Source organism: Equus asinus, chromosome 9 (assembly GCF_041296235.1).
Source record: "Equus asinus isolate D_3611 breed Donkey chromosome 9, EquAss-T2T_v2, whole genome shotgun sequence".
NCBI lineage: Eukaryota > Metazoa > Chordata > Mammalia > Perissodactyla > Equidae > Equus > Equus asinus.
This window is the reverse complement of record NC_091798.1, coordinates 8,261,402-8,285,091: the sequence shown is the minus strand read 5'-3', so window position 1 is coordinate 8,285,091 and position 23,690 is coordinate 8,261,402. Positions and strand designations below refer to the sequence as shown.

The window sequence follows — 23,690 nt, the reverse complement described above, 5'->3', positions numbered from 1 at the left end:
TATGAAAGCTACTAGTACTGTAACAATGGTTTGTAACTCCACATTTGGTTTTCTGTATGATTTAAGTGACTAGTACTTTTTTTAAATTATCAGTCTAAAAGCTAGTATTATTGTGACTTTGTAACTCCACATTTTATTTTCTACATAATTTAAGAGACTACTGCATTTAAAAGAATTTCTAGTTTGTTTTGGGGGCACACATATGAAGATGTAGTTTTGTGACATCAACAACCAAAAAGGGTGGGGACAGGGCTATAAAGGAGCAGAGTTTTTGTATGTTATTGAAGTTAAGCTGGTATAAATTAAATTAGAGTATTATAGCTTTAGAATGTTAAATGTAGTCCTCATGGTAATCACAAAGACAATAGCTATAGAATATACACAAAAGGAAATGAGAGAGAAATTTAAACATTTCACTACAAAAAATTAACTAAAGACAGTAATGCTGAAATAAATGGACAAAAAAGCTGTAAGGCATTTAGAAAACAAATAGCACAATGACAGAAGTAAGTTTTTCCTTATCAGTAATTGCTTTAAATGTAAATAGATTAAATTCTCCAATCAAAAGACAGAGACTGGCAGAATGGATAAAAACACATGATGTAACTACATGCTGTCTACCAGAAACTCGCTTTAGATCCAAAGACACAAGTAGATTGAAAGGGAAAGGATGGGATAAGATATTCCATGCAAATAGTAACCAAAAGAGTACAGGTGGCTGTACTAATATGAGATAAAGTAGACTTTAAATCAGAAAATGTTACAAGAGACAAAGGAGCACATTATATATTAATAAAAGGTTCAGTACAACTAGAAGATAGAACAATTATAAACATTTATGTACCTAATGACAAACCATCAAAATCTGAAGCAAAAACTGACAGAATTGAAGGGAGAAATAGACAGTTCTACATTAAGAGTTGGAGACTTCAATACCCCATTCTCAATAATGGGTAGAACAACCAAACAGAAGATAAGTTAACAAAGAGAGAACTTAAACAACACAACCAGATCTAACAGTTATATACATAACATTCTACTCAACAACAATATACACATTCTTCTCAGTGCACATGGGACATATTTCAGGATACACCATATGTTAGGCCACGTATGTTAAGTCTCAATAGATTTAAAAAGATAGATATCACACAAAGTATATTCATTCTATGAAGCCAGCTTCACCCTGATATCAAAGACAGACAAAGACACTACAGGAAGACTACAGACCAGTATCCCTTTTGAACATTCATGCAAAAATCCTCCATAAAATACTAGCAAAGCAAATTCAGCACCATATCATAAGGATTATACACCATGACTAAGTGGGATTTATCCAGAAATACAAGGATGGTTCAACATAGGAAAATCAATCAGGGCAATATACCACATTAACAGAATGAAGGACAAACGCCACATGATCATCTCAGTTGATCCAGAACATGGTTTTGACAAGATTCAACACCCTTTCGTGATAAAATAAAACTCTCAACAAACTAGGAGCAGAAGGAAATTACTGCATGAAAGTCCTGTATGAAAAACTCACAGCAAACATCATACTCAATGGTGAAATATTAAAAGCTTTTCTTCTAAGATCAGGAACAAGGCAAGGATGCCTGCTTTCATCTCTTCTATTAGCATAGCAATTAGGTAAGGAAAGGAAATAAAAGACATCTAAATTGGAAAGAAAGAAGCAAGATTACCTCTGTTCACAGATGACATGATCTTATGTGTAGAAAACCCTCAAGACTCCACACAGAAAACCTGTTAGAACTGATAAATGAATTCAGTAAGGTTGCAGGATACAAAATCAACATGCAAAATTTAGTTGCATTTCTATATACTAACAGTGAACAATCTGAAAAGGAAATTAAGAAAACAGTTTCATTAACAATATCATCAAAAAGAATAAAATACTTAGGAGTAAACCTAACTAAGGAGGTGAACAACTTACACACTGAAAACTACATAACACTGCTGAAAGAAAATAAAGAAGACAGGGCTGGCCCAGTGGTGCAGCAGTTAAGTTCACACGTTCTGCTTTGGCAGCCTGGAGTTCACTGGTTTGGATCCCGGGTGTGGACATGGCACCACTGGGCAAGCCATGCTGTGGTAGGCATCCCACATATAAAGTAGAGGAAGATGGGCACGGATGTTAGCTCAGGCCTAATCTTCCTCAAAAAAAAAAAAAAAGACATATAAATGGTAAGACATTTCGTGTTCATGGATTAGAAGACTTAATGTTGTTAAGTGGTGAATACTACCCAAAGCAATCCACAGAGTCAATGCAATCCCTATCAAAATCCTAACAGCATTTTTGCAGAAATAGACAAGTCCATCCTAAAATTCATATGGAATCTCAAAGGACCCTGAATAGCCAAAAAATCTTGAAAAAGCAGAACAAAGTTGGAGTACTCATACTCTTGATTTTAAAACATATTACAAAGCTATAGTAATCAAAAGAGTGTGATACTCTCGAGGAGTGATGTCAGCACTCCATGCTGACATGGAAGCATGAGCTCACCTGGGACTCTCTCCCCTCCAAAGTACAACCAAAAAGAGCAACTGCTTTCCAACCAAAAAAACAATCCTAATAACAGAAATCGTCAGAGACCCACAGCAGCCCAGTGACGGAAGGCGGAGAGGCTGCCCCTGGCCTCAGAGGAGGTGGAACCCGGTAGGAGAGAACATCGCTCCCTCCCCTAGAGACTGTGAATGCTGCCTCGGGTGCGGGAAGTGGTGGGGGAGGGGCTGTGTGTCGGGGGATCATCCAGGACTCCCACCACCCTTGCAGCAAAACCCTCTAACAGGGGAAAGCTTTCCGTGGGGGAACCCCAGCAAACCAGGGCCCTGGGAGACCAGAAAGCAAGAGCTGATCCAATACTGGTCGGCGTGAATGAAAGTGCCCCTCATCCCCCAACCCATGCTGGGCGCCGCCATCTTGGCTGAAGGCACAGGGCTCAGAAAACAAGCCTCTCGACCCCCATCTAGTGGCAACAGGCTGTAATTGCAGCTGAATAATAGCATCATGTGCAAAAACCACTCCTCTACCATTCAGCACAGTCCAAAAGGAAAAAATAAAAATACAGAAGTAGGTCCTGAGGGCTTGGAAATGGGTAAACTAAGTGAAGAGGAGTTCAAAATAGCTATCCTCAAAATATTCAATGAAGTAAAGGGAAACAAGTCAACAAGTTCTGGAGTTACTTCACAAAAGAGATTGAAATTATAAAGAAGAATCAATTAGAAATACTAGAGATGAAAAATACAATGGATCAGATAAAACAGAATACAGATTCCCTGAATGCCCGTGTAGACACCATAGAGGAGCAAATTAGCATAATCGAAGATAGACAGGCTGAATGGCTCCAGACAGACGAAGAAAGAGAACTAAGAATTTAAAAAACTGAAGAAATTCTCAGAGAAATAGCTGACTCAATGAGAAAATGCAACTTAAGAATCATCAGAATTCCTGAGGGCATGCAAAAGGAAAATGGAGCAGAAAGTGTGCTCAATGAAATAATAGAAGAGACCTTCCCAAATCTGGGGATTGAGAGAGAAATATGTGTGGAGGAAGCTTTCAGATCTCCTACATTTGTCAATGTAAAAAGACCTACTGCAAGGCACATAGTAGTAAAAATGGCAAAAATGAAGGACAAAGGAAGAATACTCAGGGCAGCAAGGCTGAAGAAAATAACCTACAAAGGAACCCCCATCAGACTTTCAGCGGATTTCTCTACAGAAACCTTACAAGCTAAGAGAGATTGGAGTGACATATTCAAAACTTTGAAGGATAAAAATCTTCAGCCAAGAATACTCTATCCAGCAAAAATATCCTTCAGATATGAGGGAGAAATTAAATCCTTTCCAGACAAACAAAAGCTAAGGGACTTCGTAGTCACACAACTTCCACTACAAGATATCCTCAAGAAGGCTCTCATACCTGAAAAAAGAAAAGAAGGGAGAAAGGGGTCACAAAACACAGAGTAGGGAGACAAATAGATTGAATCTGAATAGGATAGCAAATATTCAACTATAGCATTAGGATAAAGGGAAGGAAATCACCAAAGCAAAGACAATCTTATCACTCTAACCACAAACTCACAACACAAGTTGGAATAAGAGATGAAAATAATAATTTAGGAGGGGAGGAGGAAAGGGACTGAAACAATCTAGGCTAAGGAAGTAAGAGACCACCAGAAAATGGACTATGTTATACACGAGATTCTGAATACAAACTTCAGGGTAGCCACTAAACTAAAAAACAGAACAGAGACACAAAACATAAATAAGGAAAAATCTAAGAAACCCAGCCTAAGAAATTGCAGAAGTCAATGGGTAGGCTAAAACACACAGGACGAGAAACAAAGGAAACGCAGGAAAACCAGAACACGAGCTACAGAATGACAGCATTAAGCTCTCATGCATCAATACTCACCCTCAATGTAAACGGATTGAACTCTCCAATAAAAAGACACAGAGTGGCAAAATGGATTAAAGAACACGATCCAACAACTTGTTGCCTCCAGGAAACACCTCAGCTCCAAGGACAAACACAGGCTCAGAGTGAAGGAGTGGAAGACAATACTCCAAGCTAATAGCAAACAAAAGAAAGCAGGTTTCACAATACTTATATCAGACAAAACAGACTTCAAGATAAGGCAGGTAAAGAGAGACATAGAGGGCCAATATATAATGATCAAAGGGACACTTCATCAAGAAGAAATAACGCTTATAAATATCTATGCACCCAACACAGGAGCACCAAAGTTCATAAAGCAACTATTAACAAACCTAAACAAAGATATCAAAAATAACACAATAATAGTAGGGGACCTCAACAGCCCACTCACATCACTGGACAGATCATCCAGACAGAAAATCAACAAAGAAAAGTGGAGCTAAACAAAAAACTAAAACAGTTGGACTTAATAGACATATATAGAACACTTCATCCAAAAACAGCAGAATACACATTCTTCTCAAGCGTGCATGTAACATTCTCAAGGATAGACCATATGTTGGGAAACAAGGCAAGCCTCTACAAATTAAAAAAAATTGAAATAATAACAAGCATCTTCTCCAATCATAATGCTGTAAAGCTAGAAATTAATTACAAGAAAAAAGCTGAGACAGGCACAAAGATGTGGAGACTAAACAATATGCTATTGAACAAGCAATGGATCATTGAAGAAATTAAGGAAGAAATCAAAAAAATACCTGGAGGCAAATGAAAATGATAACATACCGTACCAACTCATACGGGATGCAGCAAAAGTTGTATTAAGAGGAAAATTCATCGCAATTCAGGCACATCTTAACAAACAAGAAAAATCCCAAATAAGCCATCTTACTACACCTAACTGAATTAGAGAAAGAAGAACAAACAAAGCCCAAAGTCAGCAGAAGGAGAGAAATAATAAAAATCAGAGCAGAAATAAATGCTATTGAAGCAAAAAAGGCAGTAGAAAGGATCAATGAAACAAAGAGCTGGTTCTTTGAGAAGATAAATAAAATTAACAAACCCCTAGCCAGACTTACAAAGAAAAAAGAGAGTAAGCTGAAATAAACAAAATCAGAAATGAAAGAGGAGAAATAACAACAGACTCCGCAGAAATACAATGGATTATAAGAGAATACTACAAAAACTATATGCCAGCAGAATGGATAACCTAGAGGAAATGGATAAATTCTTGGACTCCTACAATCTCCCAAAGTTCACTCAAGAAGAAGCAGACAATTTGAAAAGGCCAATCACAAGGAAAGAGATTGAAACAGCCATCAAAAGCATCCCAAAGAATAAAACCCCAGGACCAGGTGGCTTTCCTGGGGAATGCTACCAAACTTTCAGAGAGGATTTAATACCTATTCTTTTCAAGCTATTCCAAAAAACTAGGGAGGATGGAACACTTCCTCACACATTCTACGAGGCCAACATCACGCTGATACCAAAACCTGACAAGGACAGCCCGAGAAAGGAGAACTACAGGCCAATATCACTGATGAACATAGATGCAAAAATTCTCAACAAAATTTTGGCGACCCGAATACAGCAATTCATCAAAGGGATCATACATCATGATCAAGTGGGATTCATACCAGGGACACAGGGATGGTTCAGCATCCACAAATCAATCAACGTGATACAGCACATCAACAAACTGAGGAATAAAAACCATGTGATCATCTCAATAGATGCAGAGAAAGCATTTGACAAGATCCAACAGCCATTTATGATAAAAACTCTGAACAAAATGGGGATAGAAGGGAACTACCTCAACATAATAAAGGCCACATATGACAAACCCACAGTCAACATCATTCTCAATGGGCAAAAACTGAGCGCCATCCCCCTAAGAACAGGAACAAGACAAGGATGCTCTCTATCACCACTCTTATTTAACATAGTACTGGAGGTCCTGGCCAGAGCAATCAGGCAAGAAAAAGGAATAAAAGGAATCCAAATAGGGTGGGAAGAAGTGAAACTCTCGCTGTTTGCAGACAACATGATCTTATATATAGAAAATCCCAAAGAATCCATTGGAAAACTTTTAGAAGTAATCAACAACTACAGCAAAGTTGCAGGGTATAAAATCAATTTACGTAAATCAGTAGCATTTCTATATTCTAATAACGAACTAACAGAAAAAGAACTCAAGGACACAATACCATTCACAATCGCAACAAAAAGAATAAAATACCTCGGGGTGAATTTAACTAAGGAAGTGAAAGACCTATACGATGAAAATTACAAGACTTTTCTGATAGAAATGGATGACGACATAAAGAGATGGAAAGACATTCCATGCACATGGATTGGAAGAATAAACATAGTTAAAATGCCCATTCTACCTAAAGCAATCTACAGATTCAACGCCATCCCAATCAGAATCCCAATGACATTCTTTACAGAAGTAGAACAAAGAATCCAAAAATTCATATGGGGCAACCAAAGACCCTGAGAAAAAAGAACAAAGCTGCAGGCATCACAATCCCTGACTTCAAGGCATACTACAAAGCTACAGGAATCAAAACAGCATGGTACTGGTACAAAAACAGGTGCACAGATCAATGGAACAGAATTGAAAGCCCAGAAATAAAACCACACATCCATGGACAGCTAATCTTCGACAAAGGAGCTGAGGGCATACAATGGAGGAAGGAAAGTCTCTTCAACAAATGGTGCTGGGAAAACTGGAGAGCCACATGTAAAAGAATGAAAATTGACCATTCTTTTTCACCATTCACCAAAATAAACTCAAAGTGGATCAAAGACCTAAAGCTGAGACCTGAAACCATAAGTCTTCTAGAAGAAAATGTAGGCAGTACACTCTTCGACATCAGTATTAAAAGGATCTTTTCGGACACCATGTCTTCTCAGACAAGGGAAACAATAGAAAGAATAAACAAATGGGACTTCATCAGACTAAAGAGTTTCTTCAAGGCGAGGGAAAACAGGATTGAAACAAAAAAACAACCCACTAACTGGGAAAAAATATTTGCAAGTAATACATCTGACAAAGGCTTAATATCCATAATATGTAAAGAACTCACACAACTCAAAAACAAGAAATTAAACAACCCAATCAAAAAATGGGCAGGAGACATGAACAGACATTTCTCCAAAGAAGATATACGGATGGCCAATAGGCACATGAAAAGATGTTCATCATTGCTGATCATCAGGGAAATGCAAATCAAAACCACACTAACATATCACCTTACACCCATTAGAATGACAAAAATATCTAAAACTAATAGTAACAAATGTTGGAGAGGTTGTGGAGAAAAAGGAACCCTCATACACTGCTGGTGGGAATGCAAACTGGTGCATCCACTATGGAAAACAGTATGGAGATTCCTCAAAAAATTAAAAATAGAACTACCATATGATCCAGCTATTCCACTACTGTATATCTAGCCAGCGAGCTTGAAGTCAGCAATTGCAAAAGCCCTATGCACTCCAATGTTTATTGAAGCATTATTTACAATCACCAAGATGTGGAAGCAACCTAAGTGCCCATCAACAGATGATTGGATAAAGAAGATGTGGTATATATATACAATGGAATACTACTCAGCCGTAAAAAAGAACAAAATCGTCCCATTTGCAACAACATGGATGGACCTTGAGGGAATTATGTTAAGTGAAATAAGCCAGATAGAAAAGGACAATCTCTGTATGACTCTACTCATATGAGGAATTTAAACCTGTGGACAAAGAGAACAGATTAGTGGCTACCAGGGGAAAGGTGGGGTGGGGGGTGGGCACAAAGGGTGAAGGGTTGCACCTACAACACGACTGACAGGCAATAATATACAACTGAAATTTCACAAGATTGTAACCTATCATTAACTCAATAAAACATTTTTTTAAAAAAGTGTGGTACTCTCATAAAGAAGACACATAGACATATGGAATAGAATAGAGATCCCAGAAATAAAACTTTGTTAGTATGGTCAAGTGATGTTTATCAAAGATGCTAAGACTATTCAATGGGGAAAGGATAGTCTCTTCAATAAATGGTGTTGGGAAAACTGGATATCCACGTGCAAAAGAATGAAGTCGGACCCTTACCAGAACTATAACAAAAATTAACTCAAAATCGATCAAAGATCTAAATAGAAGACCCCAAAATACTAAACTCTTAGGAGAAAACATAGAGGGAAATCTTCATGACATTGGATTTGGCATTGATTTCTCTGATATGACATCAAAGGCACAGGCAAAAAAATAGACAGATGGGACTACATCAAAGTTAAAAATTTCTGAGCATCAAAGGACACAATCAAGAGTGAGAAGACAATCTGAGGAACGGGAGAAAATTTTTTTAAATCATATATCTGATAAGGAGTTAATATCCAGACTATATAAAGAACTCCTACAACTCAACAACAACAACAACAAAAACCCTGATTTTAAAGAAAACAGAGGACTTGAATAGACATTTCTCCAAAGATGATATACAAATGGCCAAGAAGCATATGAAAAGATGCTCAAGGGGCCAGCTCAGTGGTATAGTGGTTAAGTTTCCATGCTCTGCTTCCAATCTGGGGTTTGCAGGTGCAGACCTATGCACCACTCATCAAGCCAGACTGAGGTGCCATCCCACATACAAAATAGAGAAAGATTGGCACATATGTTAGCTCAGGACCATCTTTTTCAAGCAAAAAGAAGATTGGCAACAGATGTTAGCTCAGGGCCAATCTTCCTCACAAAAAGAAAGAAAGAAAGATGCTCAACATCACTCATCATTAGAGAAATGTAAATCAAAACCACAATGACATATCACCTCACACCCATGAGGATGGCTACTATAAAAAAGAAATTTTTTTTTAACAAAATAAGTAGTGACAAGGATGTGGAGAAATTAGAACCCTTGTCCACTGTGGGTAGAATTGTAAAATGGTGTAATCACTGTGGAAAACTGTATGGTGTTTCCTCAAAAAATTGAAAATAGAATTACCACATGATCCAGCAATCCCAGTTCTGGGTAGATATGCAAAAGACTCGAAAGCAAGGTCTGGAAGAGATCTTTGCACACCCCTGTTCATAGCAGCAGTATTCACAATAGCAAAGAGGTGGAAGCAACCCAGGTGTCCATCACCAGATGACTGGATGAACAAAATGTGATATATATATATATTTATACAATGGAATATTAATTCTGCTTTAAATAGGGAGGAAATCCTCTATACGCTACAACATGGATGGTAGCTTAATGAGGACATTGTACTAAGTAAAATAAATCAGTCACAAAAAGGAAAATACTGTATAATTTGACTTACATGAGTTATCTACAGTAGTCAGATTCATAGAAACAGCAAATAGAATGTTGGTTACAAGGGGGAAATGGGGAGTTATTGTTCAGTGTGCATAGAGTTTCAGTTTTGCGAGATGGAAAAGCTCTGGAGATCTGTTGCACAACAGCATGGATGTACTTAACACTACTGAACTGTACACTTAAAAATGGTTAAGAGGATAAATTTGATGTTACGGAGTTTTTACCACAACTAAAATTTTTTTTAAAAAGGATAGAAACCGGGCAACAACAAATGTTGGCAAGAATGTGGAGATACAGGAAATTTCATACATTGCTGGTAGGAATGTAAATGGTACAGCCACTTTGGAAAACAGTTTGGCAGTTCCTTTAAAAAATTAAACATAAACTCATCATGTGACCCAGCTATTTCACTTCCAGATATCAACCCAAGGAAAGAAAACATATGGCTAAGAAGGACTTGCACATGAATGTCATAGCAGCATTATTCATCATAGCCAAAAAGTGGAAACAACCCAAGTGTCCATCAACTGTTGGGTAGATAAACAAAATGTGCTATATCCACATATGGAATACTATTCAGTAATAAAAAGTAATGAGCTATTGATACATGCTATGACACAGATGAACCTCAAAAAACATTAAGCTAAGTAAAAGGAAACCACACATATAAGGTCACATATTGTATAATTTTATATATATGAAATGTCCAGAAAGGCAACGCAAGAGAGCCAGAAAGTAGATGAGTAGTTGTCTGGGGCAGGGGGTGGGAGTGAGAATTAGCTGTAAACAGGCATGAGGGATCTTGTTTCAGTGATGAAGATGTTCTAAAAATTGGTTATGGTGATGGTTGCCGAACTTGATAAATTTACAACTTATTTAAAATGAGTGAATTTTATGGTTTGTCAATAAAGTTGTTTTAAAAAATATAAAAAAAAACAATTTGGGAAAGAAGGGTATTCTCAAGAGTCAGCACCATTCTTGAGTTGAAAGAAGTGATAATGGCAGGCAATGTAGGGAGAAAATCTTTAAAAAAGAAACTTTAAGAAAACCAAAACCTTCAGAAGAAAGGAATGATTTTCTTGGAGTTCGAGTGTAGTAAATAGTTTTAACATAGTCCTCATACTGTAAACACTAGTTATATTTAGAATCAACTTATATACAAAGCCTAGAAGACAATTTTATTAGCCTTGACAATGGAAAATGGAAAAGTATGGAGGATAAAGATTGGGAGATGAAAAGGGATAGGATCTCTGAGAATAGTAGGGCTGTTATAACATCCATTCTCACAAGAGATACTGTCTGTAGATGATGGAATATAAATTGAGATACAGTTATTTTAGGAAGAGGAGAAGTGAAAAGTGGCATAGGCGAGTTAAATCTTTAGCATAGCAGAAACTAATAAATAATATCTAAAGTTGATAAATCAAGAAATAGTGAAAAGAGCTCATTTTTTTAGAGGTGTTTAGGGTAACCTTCAGAAGAAAGAGTTAAAAATTATTTCCTCTAGGGTACTGGAGGGGACAAGTTGTAGTGGAGAGTGGGGTCAGTGGAAGCTTTCTTTCATCGTAAATCCAGCACAAGTACTTGATTTTTAAAATCATTTTTATCAATTAATAAGGATTAGAGAAAAAAATATACACATTTGGAAGACAAAGATAATCCCATCCCCATCTCCTCCCAAAAAAGAAAGATAGAAATGAGTTGTCATTCTTTTCCCTGCTGACTAAACCATACCCTGGTCTGTGAGTTTATGTTCCCAGAGAATATGCCTACCCCCTGGTGTTTGAAAAGTTCCTACAGAATCCAGAAATGGTTTGGTGCCTTTCTTTCTTTGAAGTTTCAAAGCCTGAGCTCCTGGGCCTGGATCCTAGCATTTGTCTCCCAGTGAAGGGAAACCAACAAACTGTGCCTGCCTGCCTGCTGAGTACAGGTCATTATACTGGCTTTGGTAAGGTTAGAGTTATCACCACGTAAATTGCAAGGACGCAAGCCTCAGGGAGGTAAGTTAAGTTAAAGGATGGAGCTGGGTTTAAAACAAAGATAAATAAATAAGGTTTGTGTACCACCAAAGCCCATGCTCTTTGTCTGTGTCACTTGGGCTTTAATAAGTTAAGATCATTTCACCTGTAACAGGAAACCCAATTCAGACTTGCTTAAACAATAAGGATATGCATCAGCTCACATTACTAGAAGTTCAAGCAGTGGGGTGCTCATCATGGTTGCTTGATCTAGCAGCTCAGCAGTCATGTGGGAACCAGTTTCTGTCTCTCTGTTCTGATATCCACAGTTTGGGGTTTATCCTGAGACTGATAGTCAGGTTCAGTGAGAGACACTGACTGCCCATGGCTGTCTCTTAAAATCAGGATGTCTACAGTTTTGAGCTTCCATGCTCTAGGATTGCCCAGTTTGCCCTCTTTTGTAATGACCTAAACTGCCTGCTGTCTCCCAGGAGCCTCCCTTTTAGGTACAGACACACTCATTGACTCATAGCCTTCCTTTGGACTTAGTATTTATGAGAGCCCAATGCTCACTGTCATCCAGGAGATTAAGAGAAATAATCCTCATTTTTTCTCCCACAGGGACAAAATCTGCCTGGGCGTGTCCTTTTTCTGCGTTATGTAGTACAGACCCTGGAAGATGACTTCCAGCAGACCCTGAGGAAGCAACGACAGCACCTGCAGCAATCCATTGCAAGTACTGTGCTGTCCTGTGATAAGCAGCCGCACAATGTGAGGTAACCAGCCACGTGAGCCCTGGGATGACAAGAGGTAGGGCCATAGGTAGGCAGCTACTTAAGGCCAGAGAACATCGTGTGGATGAGATTTTCTAGTCACTAAACAGTGTAACAGGGATAGATAGTAGACTATAGACAATCCTAAAAGAAAACTGCTCTGTACCAACTATGTGTCAGCACCATAGCTTATGTGGTTTTTCTCTCAAGACCATCAGACTTCCTTTAATCTATTTCACTATTGTCCAGACAACCTCATGAAATCCAGGGGGAAACCTTAACTTGTGTAAAACTTTTCACAGCTTTTTTAAACCCAGATTTATTTCCATTCCCTGGAGTAACTCAAGATAAATCTCATTTGTCACTACTACTTTGTGAAAAGTAATACGTATTATGATAGTAGGTTATGTGGCTGACAGGAGGTACAAGATGGTAGCAAGCTTGTGTTCTTGGTTTGTTGAATTAGGGCCAGAACTTGTGGAAGCTCCAGAGCGGGGAACTACCATATCCTATACCAAGGGGAAAAAATGTGATTTCTAGGGTAGGCATCTCAGGCTGGAATTTTCCTCCTGGAACTACAACACTTGTCTTTTTTTGGAAATGATTCTCACCAGGCTAGTATACCAGCATACCTTTTTTCAGAACATCGTTGAAATTCTCCCACTCATATTTACATTTTTGTATGTTCTCACATATTTGTTAAGAATAGGTTTTACAGGCCAATATAGGATATTGACTGTCATAACTCCCCTAATTTTTAAAAAATGAGGAAGTTTTATTATATTTTGAGCATCAGTCAGCTTTTTCCTCTTTAGTTTGAATGCCCATATCCGTTTCCCTAGATGTGGCATTTTATGTAAAATTTAAATGTTAATCAGTATAGGGGAAGGAAATCAGTAAGTAAATAGTCCACAAAGAGCACAGAATAGCATAGTTGGGTTTTAAATAGAGAAATAATTTAAATAAAGAGAGCGCAACTCCTCCAGTCAATCTGCTTTGTGAACATAGGCATTCAATTGAATGGAAGAGGGAAGACACAAACCCACTCAATCCAATGTCAGGTCAGTCCCTTTCATTTCCACCTCATGCTGTGAGCCTCTCACTATACAGAGTGTGATTCTTGGGTTTAAAGATAGGCATTTGTGGCCTCTAAATGCAAACCAGGTCCTCCATTTTGTGCTTTATCAATGAAAAAAATTAGCTGTTCCAGATGGAGGGAAAACCAGCTATCTTTGATTCAGTAAGAGATGGATATTAGATTGTGGTTGTAGTTACAAAGGTGTATGCATATATTTATCAAAACTCATCAAACAAAAACCTGTGTACAATTTATTGTATATAAATTATACCTCAGGGGCCGGCCCAGTGGCACAGCGGTTAAGTGCACACGTTCCGCTTCAGCAGCCCGGGGTTCACTGGTTCGGATCCCAGATGCAGACATGACACTGCTTGGGAAGCCATGCTGTGGTAGGCATCCCACATATAAAGTAGAGGAAGATGGGCACAGATGTTAGCTCAGGGCCAACATTCCTCAGCAGAAAGAGGAGGATTGGCAGCAGTCAGCTCAGGGCTAATCTTCCTGAAAAAAAAAAAAAACTTAAAAAAAAAATAAATTATACCTCAAAGATAAGTTTTTAAAAAGAGAGAGAGATGGTAAGTCAGTCTCCATATGACCCCTTCTTAAGGGATTTTCTTTTCTCTTTTAACTATGCATACAAAGAGTAGACTAGTTCTGCAAGATTTAAATACACGAGTCCCCAGGTCCCCTCACCCTTTCCCACAGGGGTAACTACTTTCAACTCTTATTTAAGTGATTCTTTGGATATTTACCTTTGTATGGCTAAATAACATGCCTGTGTTGCTAATTCTTGATTTTTCGTTATTAGCTACTATCTGTTGACATCCCACATGAAGATGAAGAGTTAGCTCTTCTTCCTCCCTACCTCTTCCCTCACATACACACATTTCCTAGCTCCCATACCAACTAATATAGTTATATCATAACTTTTTTTAGATCAGCATTCAATGTTTCTATTACTATGACTAGCCAAGGCCTGGTGGTCTAGTGGTTAAGATTCGGCCCTCTCACCACCAAGGCCTGGGTCCCTTTTGGGGCAGGAACCACACCATCCATCTGTTGGTTGTCATTCTGTGGTGGCTGTGTGTTGGTGTGATGCTGACAGCTGTGCCACTGTATTTCAAGTAGCAGCAGGGTCACCCATAGTGAACAGGTTTCAGTGGATCTTCCAGACTGAGACAGACTAGGAAGAAGGACCTGGCAACCACTTCAGAAAAAATTGGCCATGAAAACACTATGAATAGCAGCAGAGAATTGTCTGATACAGCACCGGAAGGTGAGATGATGGCACAAAAAGACGAGACAGGGTTCTGTTCTACTGTACGCAGGATCACTAGGAGTTGGAATTGACTAAACAGCACTAACAACAAATTACTGTAACTATATATGCTAGTAAATGTTGAGCCAATTACTAAACTGTGATTACTTTTCCTTTCACTCATACCTTTTTGTTTTCCTTAGAGTTAATAATTGCCTAATTTTTAGTTTCCTTGTATTCTTTGTGCACATTGGAAATAAACCCCAAATTCTCTGCTATTTGATCTAAATCTCCCCTCAAGATATTTATTTGGACTGAGTAGTCTTATCAGTTTCCTCTTCTTTAAGATCTGTGGTGGAACACTTGACCTTCTTCAGTCTGGTTTGGTGACCCCCATCTCTATCATAAATGTGAGAATTCCCTTCACCTGTTTCCAATGTTGGATCTCTTGTTTGTTTTTTTGTCCTACATCTTCTCTTTCTTGGTTTACTCTCTCATTTTGATGGATCAGTCTCCAGTAGCTTCTTAGAAAAGTGTGTGCCTAGTAAAACTTTTGAGATCTTCTATATCTGAAATTATCTTTATCTTCCCACACATTGATTGATAACTGAGTATAGATATTTAGGTTAGAAATAACTTTACTACAGAACATTGAAGGAAATCTTCCATTATCTTCTAACTTCCAGAATTGTTAAGTAGGAAGTCATAAGCTACTTTGATTACTGATTCTTTGTATGTGCTGTGGTTTTTTCCTCTAGAAGTTTATAGAATCCTCTTTTTGCCCAGTAGGCCTGTTGTAGGTCTATATTCATCCATTGTGCTGGCCATTCAGTGGGTCATTTCAATCTAGAAACATGTCCTTCATTCCTGGAAGATAGAGTTTTCATTTCTGTCTTCATGTTTTTGATTTCTAAGATCTTTTACTTTTTTGTCTAAATATTCGTTTTTAAAATTAATAAATAGCGTTCTGTTCTTGTTTTCTTTTTTCACGGGTCCGTATCTTCTCATATCTTTGATGATACTAATGAAAGCTTTTGTTTTTGTTTATTCTCTGCATAATGTCTGTTTTTTCCAAGTTGCATTTTTAGGAGGAGAGGAGGGTTGCTTTTGACTGTTTTGGTCTTTATCTCTCATGTTAGAATATTTCCATAGATGTCTGGTAAACCTTGCTAGTCTATCCTTGCTTAAGGGTTAGAGACTCAAAAGCTGATGGAAGCTCTGAGTACCTGGGAGGACTTGTCATTTTTGAACTTCCCTGTAGGTAGAACTGGCTGCCCATTTCTTAGAAAATGCCTTGTCAGTGTCTTTAAATCTTTCCTCTTGGGCTGAATGGGTTTTCCAGAGAAGACTTCCAGTCTCCTACGTGAAGAATAAAGACTGGATGCCAGGCTTTTGGAAGGCAGGTGTGGGAAGATGGCAAGGGTCTCTGCCTTCAGCATGCGTATGTCCCCCCGGGCCCCTGTTTTTGCTTCGGTGCCTTTGCCTCCTAGCTGTGTCTGGTATCCCAGTCCGGAGACCCTCTGCTTTACCTCTCCACAAAGTTAACCTGTAGTCTGCAGAGTTGAGGAAGACAATCTAGGGATCTAAGATTTTTTTTAAACAGCTTATAAGCCATCCTGCTTATTCTAACTTAACCCCTTTCACCCTCACTTCAGAGAAACCTTGTATTGCTATTTGCAAAGCTTATTGAAGATTCTGGGTTTTTTTCTTTTTTGGTAAATAGGATTGCTCTTTTCATCTGCTGGCTTAGGATTCAGCTTTCTCAATTCTGCTAAATCAGTTAAAATGTATCCCTTTGCCAAAGTAAGGACTTAGATTAAACATCATCCTTGAAACATGACACACTTGCTAATAATTTATTCACTTGTTAATTGCTCACTTTTGATTTTGTAATCAGCCGTCTCTTAACCTACCCTCCAAATCAAAGGCTGCCACCTTAACAATTACCTACATCTATCCACACATCCATCCCCCATTACCTACTTTTGTGCCTTCCTATACCCAAAGTAATCAGCATCCTGAATGTTCATCATTTCCTTTCCCTTTTGTGTAGTTTTGTTGCATCTATGTGTGTTCCTGTAAAGTGTATATTTTTATTTTTGTTCCTTTTAGCTCGATATAAAAGGGCATCATGCTGTATGTAATCTCTTGGGACTTTTATTTTTCATTTAATCAGGTAGAATACTAAGATTTGTCCATATTGTTACCTATCACTGTAGCTTATCCATTTTCACTACTATGTAATATTCTATTTTTTTAATATACTACATTTTCCTTCTGGCTTCCAAAATTTTACTGTTGTTATCTCCCCTTTTTTTCTCCCCTTCCTTGTGGATTTTTTTTAAATATTATTTACTGTAGTATTAGTGGAATTTTAGGAGGGAACAAAATTACATGTGTGTATTCAATCCACCATTTTTACCTGAGTTACCTAAGTGATTGTCAGAAGTAATTTTGACAATATTAAATATTTTTACCTTCCTAACTTTTAGAGCCTATACCCTGTATAAAGTATGACACCACTGCACATATTCTAAACCCTGGTTATTAGCATCAATAGATGACATCTAATATTAGAAAACCAACAAGGATGTCTGTTGTCATCCAGTCACACTTTCCACCTGGTCAAGGAGTGTTCCAATCAGGAAGCCACAGGTAGTGCTTTTTGACCTCAGAGGTACCTTTCAATTATAACTCAAAGGAAAATGTTGATATTTAGTTAGCTTTTGTGACCTTATTACAACTAAATGTGAGATTTCCATTAGAGTTGTTTAAGTATTGAAAATATCCTAAGGGCCCCCTTTTTGCCTTTTGGGAAATCTAGGGGTCTAGGAGCCCAGGTTAAGGCTGCAGCTCAGAGCACCGTGCAATAAGACAAGGTTGAACGTTCTCTTTCTTATCTTTTTTCCATTGCAGGGATGTTATCAAGTGGTTGGTCAAAGCGGTAACTGAAGACGGATTAACTCAGCTCCCAAATGGGAATCAAACCTCTTCAGGAACAGGAATCTTGAGGGGCAGCAGTAGCCACCCTTCTCCCCCGCCGACCCTGACAAAGAACACCAATCAGCTGTAAGGGGGAGGCAGCAGCCATCTTTCCTGGGCTATTGGGATTTACTGTTTCAGAGAATAGCACCACTCCCTACGAGCAGTTTCCCCAAAATTAACAAGCTCTTGTAACATAGAATGATTCTTACTAAAGGCTCTTAGTTTGACTAAAGCCTAAATTTCTAATTCGAAAGGTAAAACAAAAGCAGATGCTTTCCCCCCTAGATAAATAGGACTTCACTAAGTGAATTCAAATTCACAAAGATGAAGTAAAACACAAGCTAGGAGACATTGCCCTCCCTTTCCTGGATTCCAAGAGACAATACAGGGTTACAGCTCCTCATCCCTTCACCTATCCTCTGACAGAAGAGAAGGAGTCATGAGTAGTGAGTGTCCCAGCAGCCTTTGTCCTCAAGGACCTGTACCTCTCCTCCAGTCCTGGCAGAAGAATAGCAGTTCAGCTTGCAGGTTCCAGGCAATGGCTCAGGCCAGGGCAGGTCCCGTTACCTCAGACTGCACTGGAAAGAGATTCCTGGCATTCCTTTTATGGGGTTGAGAGTGGTCTTGGCATTTTTTGAGACATGCCAGGATTTTAGGGCTAGAATTGTCCTTACACGAGTAACCTCCTATTCTATGTCAATCATATTGTTAGAAGCCAGTAACATTTGACAGCTCAAATACAGCATTTTGCCTGAATTCACAATGCTATATTATAATTTAGTTGCACCAACCTGATTTTCATATAAGGCCTATGGGCTTTAGCTAATTTAGGAAATAACTTTGTATCTACAGAGAGAATGTTTGGGAACAATGGAGCATTTGCTTGGCAGATTGGAGGAGGCCCTAAAGTAGCATTATTCCAGAACCCCAGCATACAGACCCAAGAGAGGCAGACACTGCTCCTTCAGTGGAAGCTAATCTCATATAATAGTACCAATCATAATAAATTTATTGTAAGTAAATATTAGTAAAAACTCAAAAGAAAGGCCTCTAAAAGTCAGCTTATTGTGATCTTAACAACAATAGATGCTACCATTGACTATTAATGAGTGCCTATCTGCCAGGTATCTTACACAGCACTCCAACTTAATGAAATAGGTGGTTTTATTCACCCCTTTTTAGAGATGAGAAGACTTGGATTCAGAGCAGTTTAGTAATTTGTCAAAAGTTGAACAACTTGTCATTACAGAGCCGGAACCTGATGCCGAAGCACCCGGTCCACCTATTGTGTCACTGACTGCAGGTTTTCTGAAAAGCAGAACCCTTTCTTCCGTCACAAATAATCATGTTAGAAAAGGTTGACTTCAAACCAGTCTCACCTTTTGGAGGGGTTGTCCAGATTCCTTCTGCCACCTCAACCTGGCTCTCTTCTGCAGTTAGGTCTGATGAGAGAAAGGGTCACGTTCTCCCAGTTAAAGTTCTGAGACTGAACCCAATTGGTAAAAGATTATTGTATAGGAACCAGTAACAGGAGAAAACTACTTGGTAAATATGTATTTTCTCCTATATCAAAGAAATTCAAATAATTATTAGTCATTCTGGACCTATTTCTTCATCTGTAAAACAGAGAAGTTATAGGTTAGATGATCCTTAAAGTTCTCTAGATCCTTAAGATTGTGTGTTTCTATTTTTGAATTTAAAAGCAGCTTGCTTTTGCAGCTCAACCCCAGGTTCTGAGAGGTTCAGATAGTATGATCTGGCAAAAGGGATTCAGGTAGGTGAAATTGCTAAATAAAAGCATGCTGATGGCTTGAGTAGTTCTCCCTGACTTAGTGTGTGCTTTCCAAGATCCTTTAGTACACTGGTGGGGACCTCCTCCCAGCCAGCAGGGTGGCTCCTTGTCAGACCCTCTCGCTCACTTGTGTTCTGTGTTCTGGACTCAGGATTGTGTGCCAGCTGCAGAGGATGCTGTCCATAGCCGTAGAGGTAGACAGGACTCCCACCTGCAGCTCCAATAAAATTGCTGAGATGATGTTTGGGTTTGTGCTGGACATTCCTGAGAGGAGTCAGAGGTGAGTCTTAGTTTTGTTTTTGTTTTTTGTTCAGGGAACATAATTTCAAAAGAAAATTCCAAATAATAGTTATATTAGGGGAAAAAGAGGTAAAGGGACAGTTCCTGTCTCTTTAACCTTTTGAAAGATAGAGGTTCTCCACTAGTTATTATTTGCAACTAAGGCATAATTTATTGGGAAGTGGCAGGGTATCGCAAATGGGGCCTAAATCTTCTTACTTTATCTGTTTGGCTAACAACTTGACTCATCCCTCCAGGTTCTGCTGTTAAGCACTACCTTCTTCCCTGACCCTCAACCATAGAACCTGGTATAAATGTCTACTAAAGCCTTGATGGATGAGTGAAATGTCCAATATTAGGGGAAGAAGAGGTGACCCAGAATGAGTAAGGTTGGACCTGTAGAATGAGCTCAGGTAGTAAGAGTAAGGAATTCAGTTTCTCCAAGCATGAATTAGTAAAGCATTCCGTTAGGAGGAGATAAAGAAATAGAGTTCTTGGCTAGGACCAATGATTCCTTCTTTGAACCAGTAATTTTAGAATCCAGAGGAAGAAAAGTAAATGAATGAATATGAATTGATGAACAGTTGCTGCTACAGGACCATGAGGGAGCCATTGTACCCTAGGGAAATTGACTCCATCAGCTCCGTGTCTGCTTCTTATCCCCATCCCCTAAGCTCCCAGTTGGCAGCTAAAGCTGTTCTTGTACAGCTCTGGTTCCTCCATTAAAGAAAATGTTACACCAAATAGCCTTGTAATAAAGATTTAATTAAAATGCCCTGCTAAGATTAAGACAAACATTTATTGGGTCCCTACAATGTGCCAGTCATTGTCACATTATCTCATATTTCCGTGAAACTTTATAACATTATTCCTATTTAACGAATGAGAAAAATACTCAAAGTAGTGAAGTAATTTGCCCAAGATAGTACTTCTAATCAGACTCAGAATCCAAATTTAAATCCAGGATTTCTTAATCCTGATTTCAGTGTTCAAAGGAGGCAACAGGTTATAGTGGTCGGACAGAAGGAAGTGTACATAAGCGCCATACTTGCTTTATCACTTTGTCAGCAGTTATTTCATTTGGGTTCAACTGCCATACCAGTCATTCGTTTGAGAGATGGGAAATCTGAGGAATGGGTAACTCAGGGACAGTGTTCTTCCTCAAGCAAAAAGAGAGAGATTGGCAACAGCTGTTAGCTCAGGGCTAAATCTTCCTCACAAAAAAATAAGTAAATAAAATTAAAAATAAAAAATAGGAGCAAAATTTTTATGAACTGAGTCCAAAATATATTATTAAGTAAAAAAATATATACAAAAGAGTATGCATAGTAAATATATATATATATTTTGTAAGAAAAAAGAAATTTAAAAATATACGTGATTATGATCATTTGTGAAAAAAGAAACAAAGCTAAGATAAACCACAGACTAATCAAATTGCTTACATACAGAAGGTGGATGGCAGTGGGCTGGAAAGGAGAAAAGATGCTGGGCTGGGGTGGTCATGGTGGTGGCAGTGGTGTAATACTTCCCTGAGTATATACTACTTCATATAGGAATAACTTTTAGAGCCAGATTAGTGTTTTACATACTCAAAAAAGAAAAATAAGTCAGTGCAGAAGTTGATGAAAAATGAATCAAGGGAAAGCATAACATGGAATACAAACAGACACAAATTAACCTAACTGTTTTAAATAAATAACATAACTGGGGAGGGGGAAGAGAGGGTCGGGGAGAACAAGCCCAGGTAACTTTGTTTTACTTTTTATTTTTAAATGATTATAGATTCTCAGGAATTTACAAAAGCTAATACAGAGAGGCTGGATGTACCCTTCACCCTGTTTTCCCCAGTGGTTACATATTACATGACTATAGTACAATATGACAGACAGGAAATTGACATTGGTACAATCCATGGAACGTATGAAGATTTCACTCATTTTACATGCACTCATTTGTGTGTAGTTCTCTGCGGTGTTATCACGTGTAGATTCATGTAACCACCAGCACAACCAGATATACAGAAGAATTCCATCACCACAAGGATCCCTTGTGGTGCTATCCTTTTATGGCCACAACCATCCATCTTCCCTAACCACTGGCAACCACTGATTTGTCCAAGTATCTTAAAACACTATATTTGGACTAAATGCTCTCAGGCTAAAGACAAAATGAGCTGTAAATAAATATTGAACTCTAGTTAGTGGAATTCCTTTGTGCAGAGGTATGAGTTAACAATTCAAAAACTATCTTCTGTGTATTCTAAGATTAAACAAATAAATATATTGTGGATAATAAGAGCCACATTTCTCACTGTCAGAGAAAAGAGTTACACGTGAAAAGAGGAAAGGATAGAAGGAACTCTGTGTTGCTGGATTAGAATCGGAGGCATCAATATGAACTTGTGGTCTCTAGTAAATACAGATAGATACAGGAATAGACGTAGATGTATGAGGGTGTTTTATATATATTATATAAATGTATGTGTGTGTATTCAAACATCTTTTTCCTACCTCTGCCCACTGAGAGCATGGAAACAGTTACACTTTAGTAGCAATAAGCACACCTAGTACTCATATCTTTGTTTCTAAATACCAGTTTACACTAAAAGGAACCAGAATTCCTTGAAGAAATGGCTGATTCCAGAGCTGACGCAGGGAAAAGTACAAGATAAGTATATGATGAGTTTGGAACATCTTGTGCCAGAAAGTAAGGAAATGTTCAAAGAATGTCCAGAGCATGTCAGAAGACACAAGAGCCAGATTAAAGGGCTTCTACTGACCAAACCAGGGGTAATTTGAGTATCAAAATAAATACTGACAGTAATAGACTATAAACTTAAATAAAATAAGAATCTATGATTCTAATACTGATAGGAAGGAGAGAAAGAAGAAAGAGAAAGGACCCTCTTCCTTACAGTCAAAAGCCAACTAATAAATGTAAGAAGAAATGATGAATTTGGAAAAAATACCATAGGCAACCATCATGATAGTTATTTCAGGCATGAATGGATACTAAAATGGTGAAAGTTTGTGGAGTACTAAGATATTTGCGTACTCTCAAAAGTATATTCCTACAAAATGCTCATTAATTATAAAGAGAAAAATAATAACTTTACGATGGAGACACTGCCTTATTCAAGTGATCAAAGTTAACATCAACAATAGGACAAATTGGCATGATGTGCCTCTTGATATGATGTTCTGAAAAAGACCAAAACATTATTTTTGCAGTACTCCTGCCAAAAAATGCATAACTTCAATCTAATCATGGAGAAATAATCAGGCAAATCCCAAAGGAGAAACATTCTGTGAAAAAAACTGACCTGCACTTTTCAAAAATGTCAGTGTCATGAAAGACAAAGCAAAATTGAGGAATTGCTCTAGATCAAAAGACATCAAAAAACAGACAACTGAATGCAATGTGTAATCTGGGATTTTCTTTTGCTATAAACAGCTTCATTAGGACAGTAAAATCTGATTAAAGTCTGTGGATAATCTAATGGTATTGTGTTAAGGTTAATTGCCTGATTTTGATCATTGTACTTGGGTTATCCAAAAGAATGTCCTTGTTTTTAGGAATTATACACTGAAGTATTCAGGGATAAATTGATGTCATGTATGCAACTTACTATCAAATAGTTCAGAGAAAAAAATTGAAAAGACAGAGACAAAGAGAAGGATAGAGAAAATGTGGTAAATGTTTAACATTTGAGGAATCTGAGTGAAGGGTATTAAGGGTATTTGGGAATTCTTTGTACTATTCTTGCAACTCGTATGTGAGTC

General features: G+C 38.0%; 1 protein-coding gene across 4 annotated transcripts in view; it reads left to right on the top strand.

Moving 5' to 3' along the window:
• The window catches only part of SIMC1 (SUMO interacting motifs containing 1), a 97,619-nt gene that overhangs the window by 57,690 nt on the left and 16,239 nt on the right, over positions 1 to 23,690 (top strand). For 3 of the 4 annotated variants that reach the window (XR_006532579.2, XM_044777638.2, XM_044777639.2), the window contains exons 5-7: positions 12,362 to 12,516; positions 17,766 to 17,918; positions 19,778 to 19,906. Coding sequence is in view for 3 of the 4 variants with exons in the window: in XM_044777638.2 (XP_044633573.2) it covers positions 12,362 to 12,516; positions 17,766 to 17,918; positions 19,778 to 19,906 (437 nt within the window). In the remaining variant the exon portion in view is untranslated. Of the gene's footprint in view, positions 1 to 12,361; positions 12,517 to 17,765; positions 17,919 to 19,777; positions 19,907 to 22,503; positions 22,644 to 23,690 lie in introns of those variants that run through there. The other variant, XM_044777640.2, reaches the window with a different exon arrangement.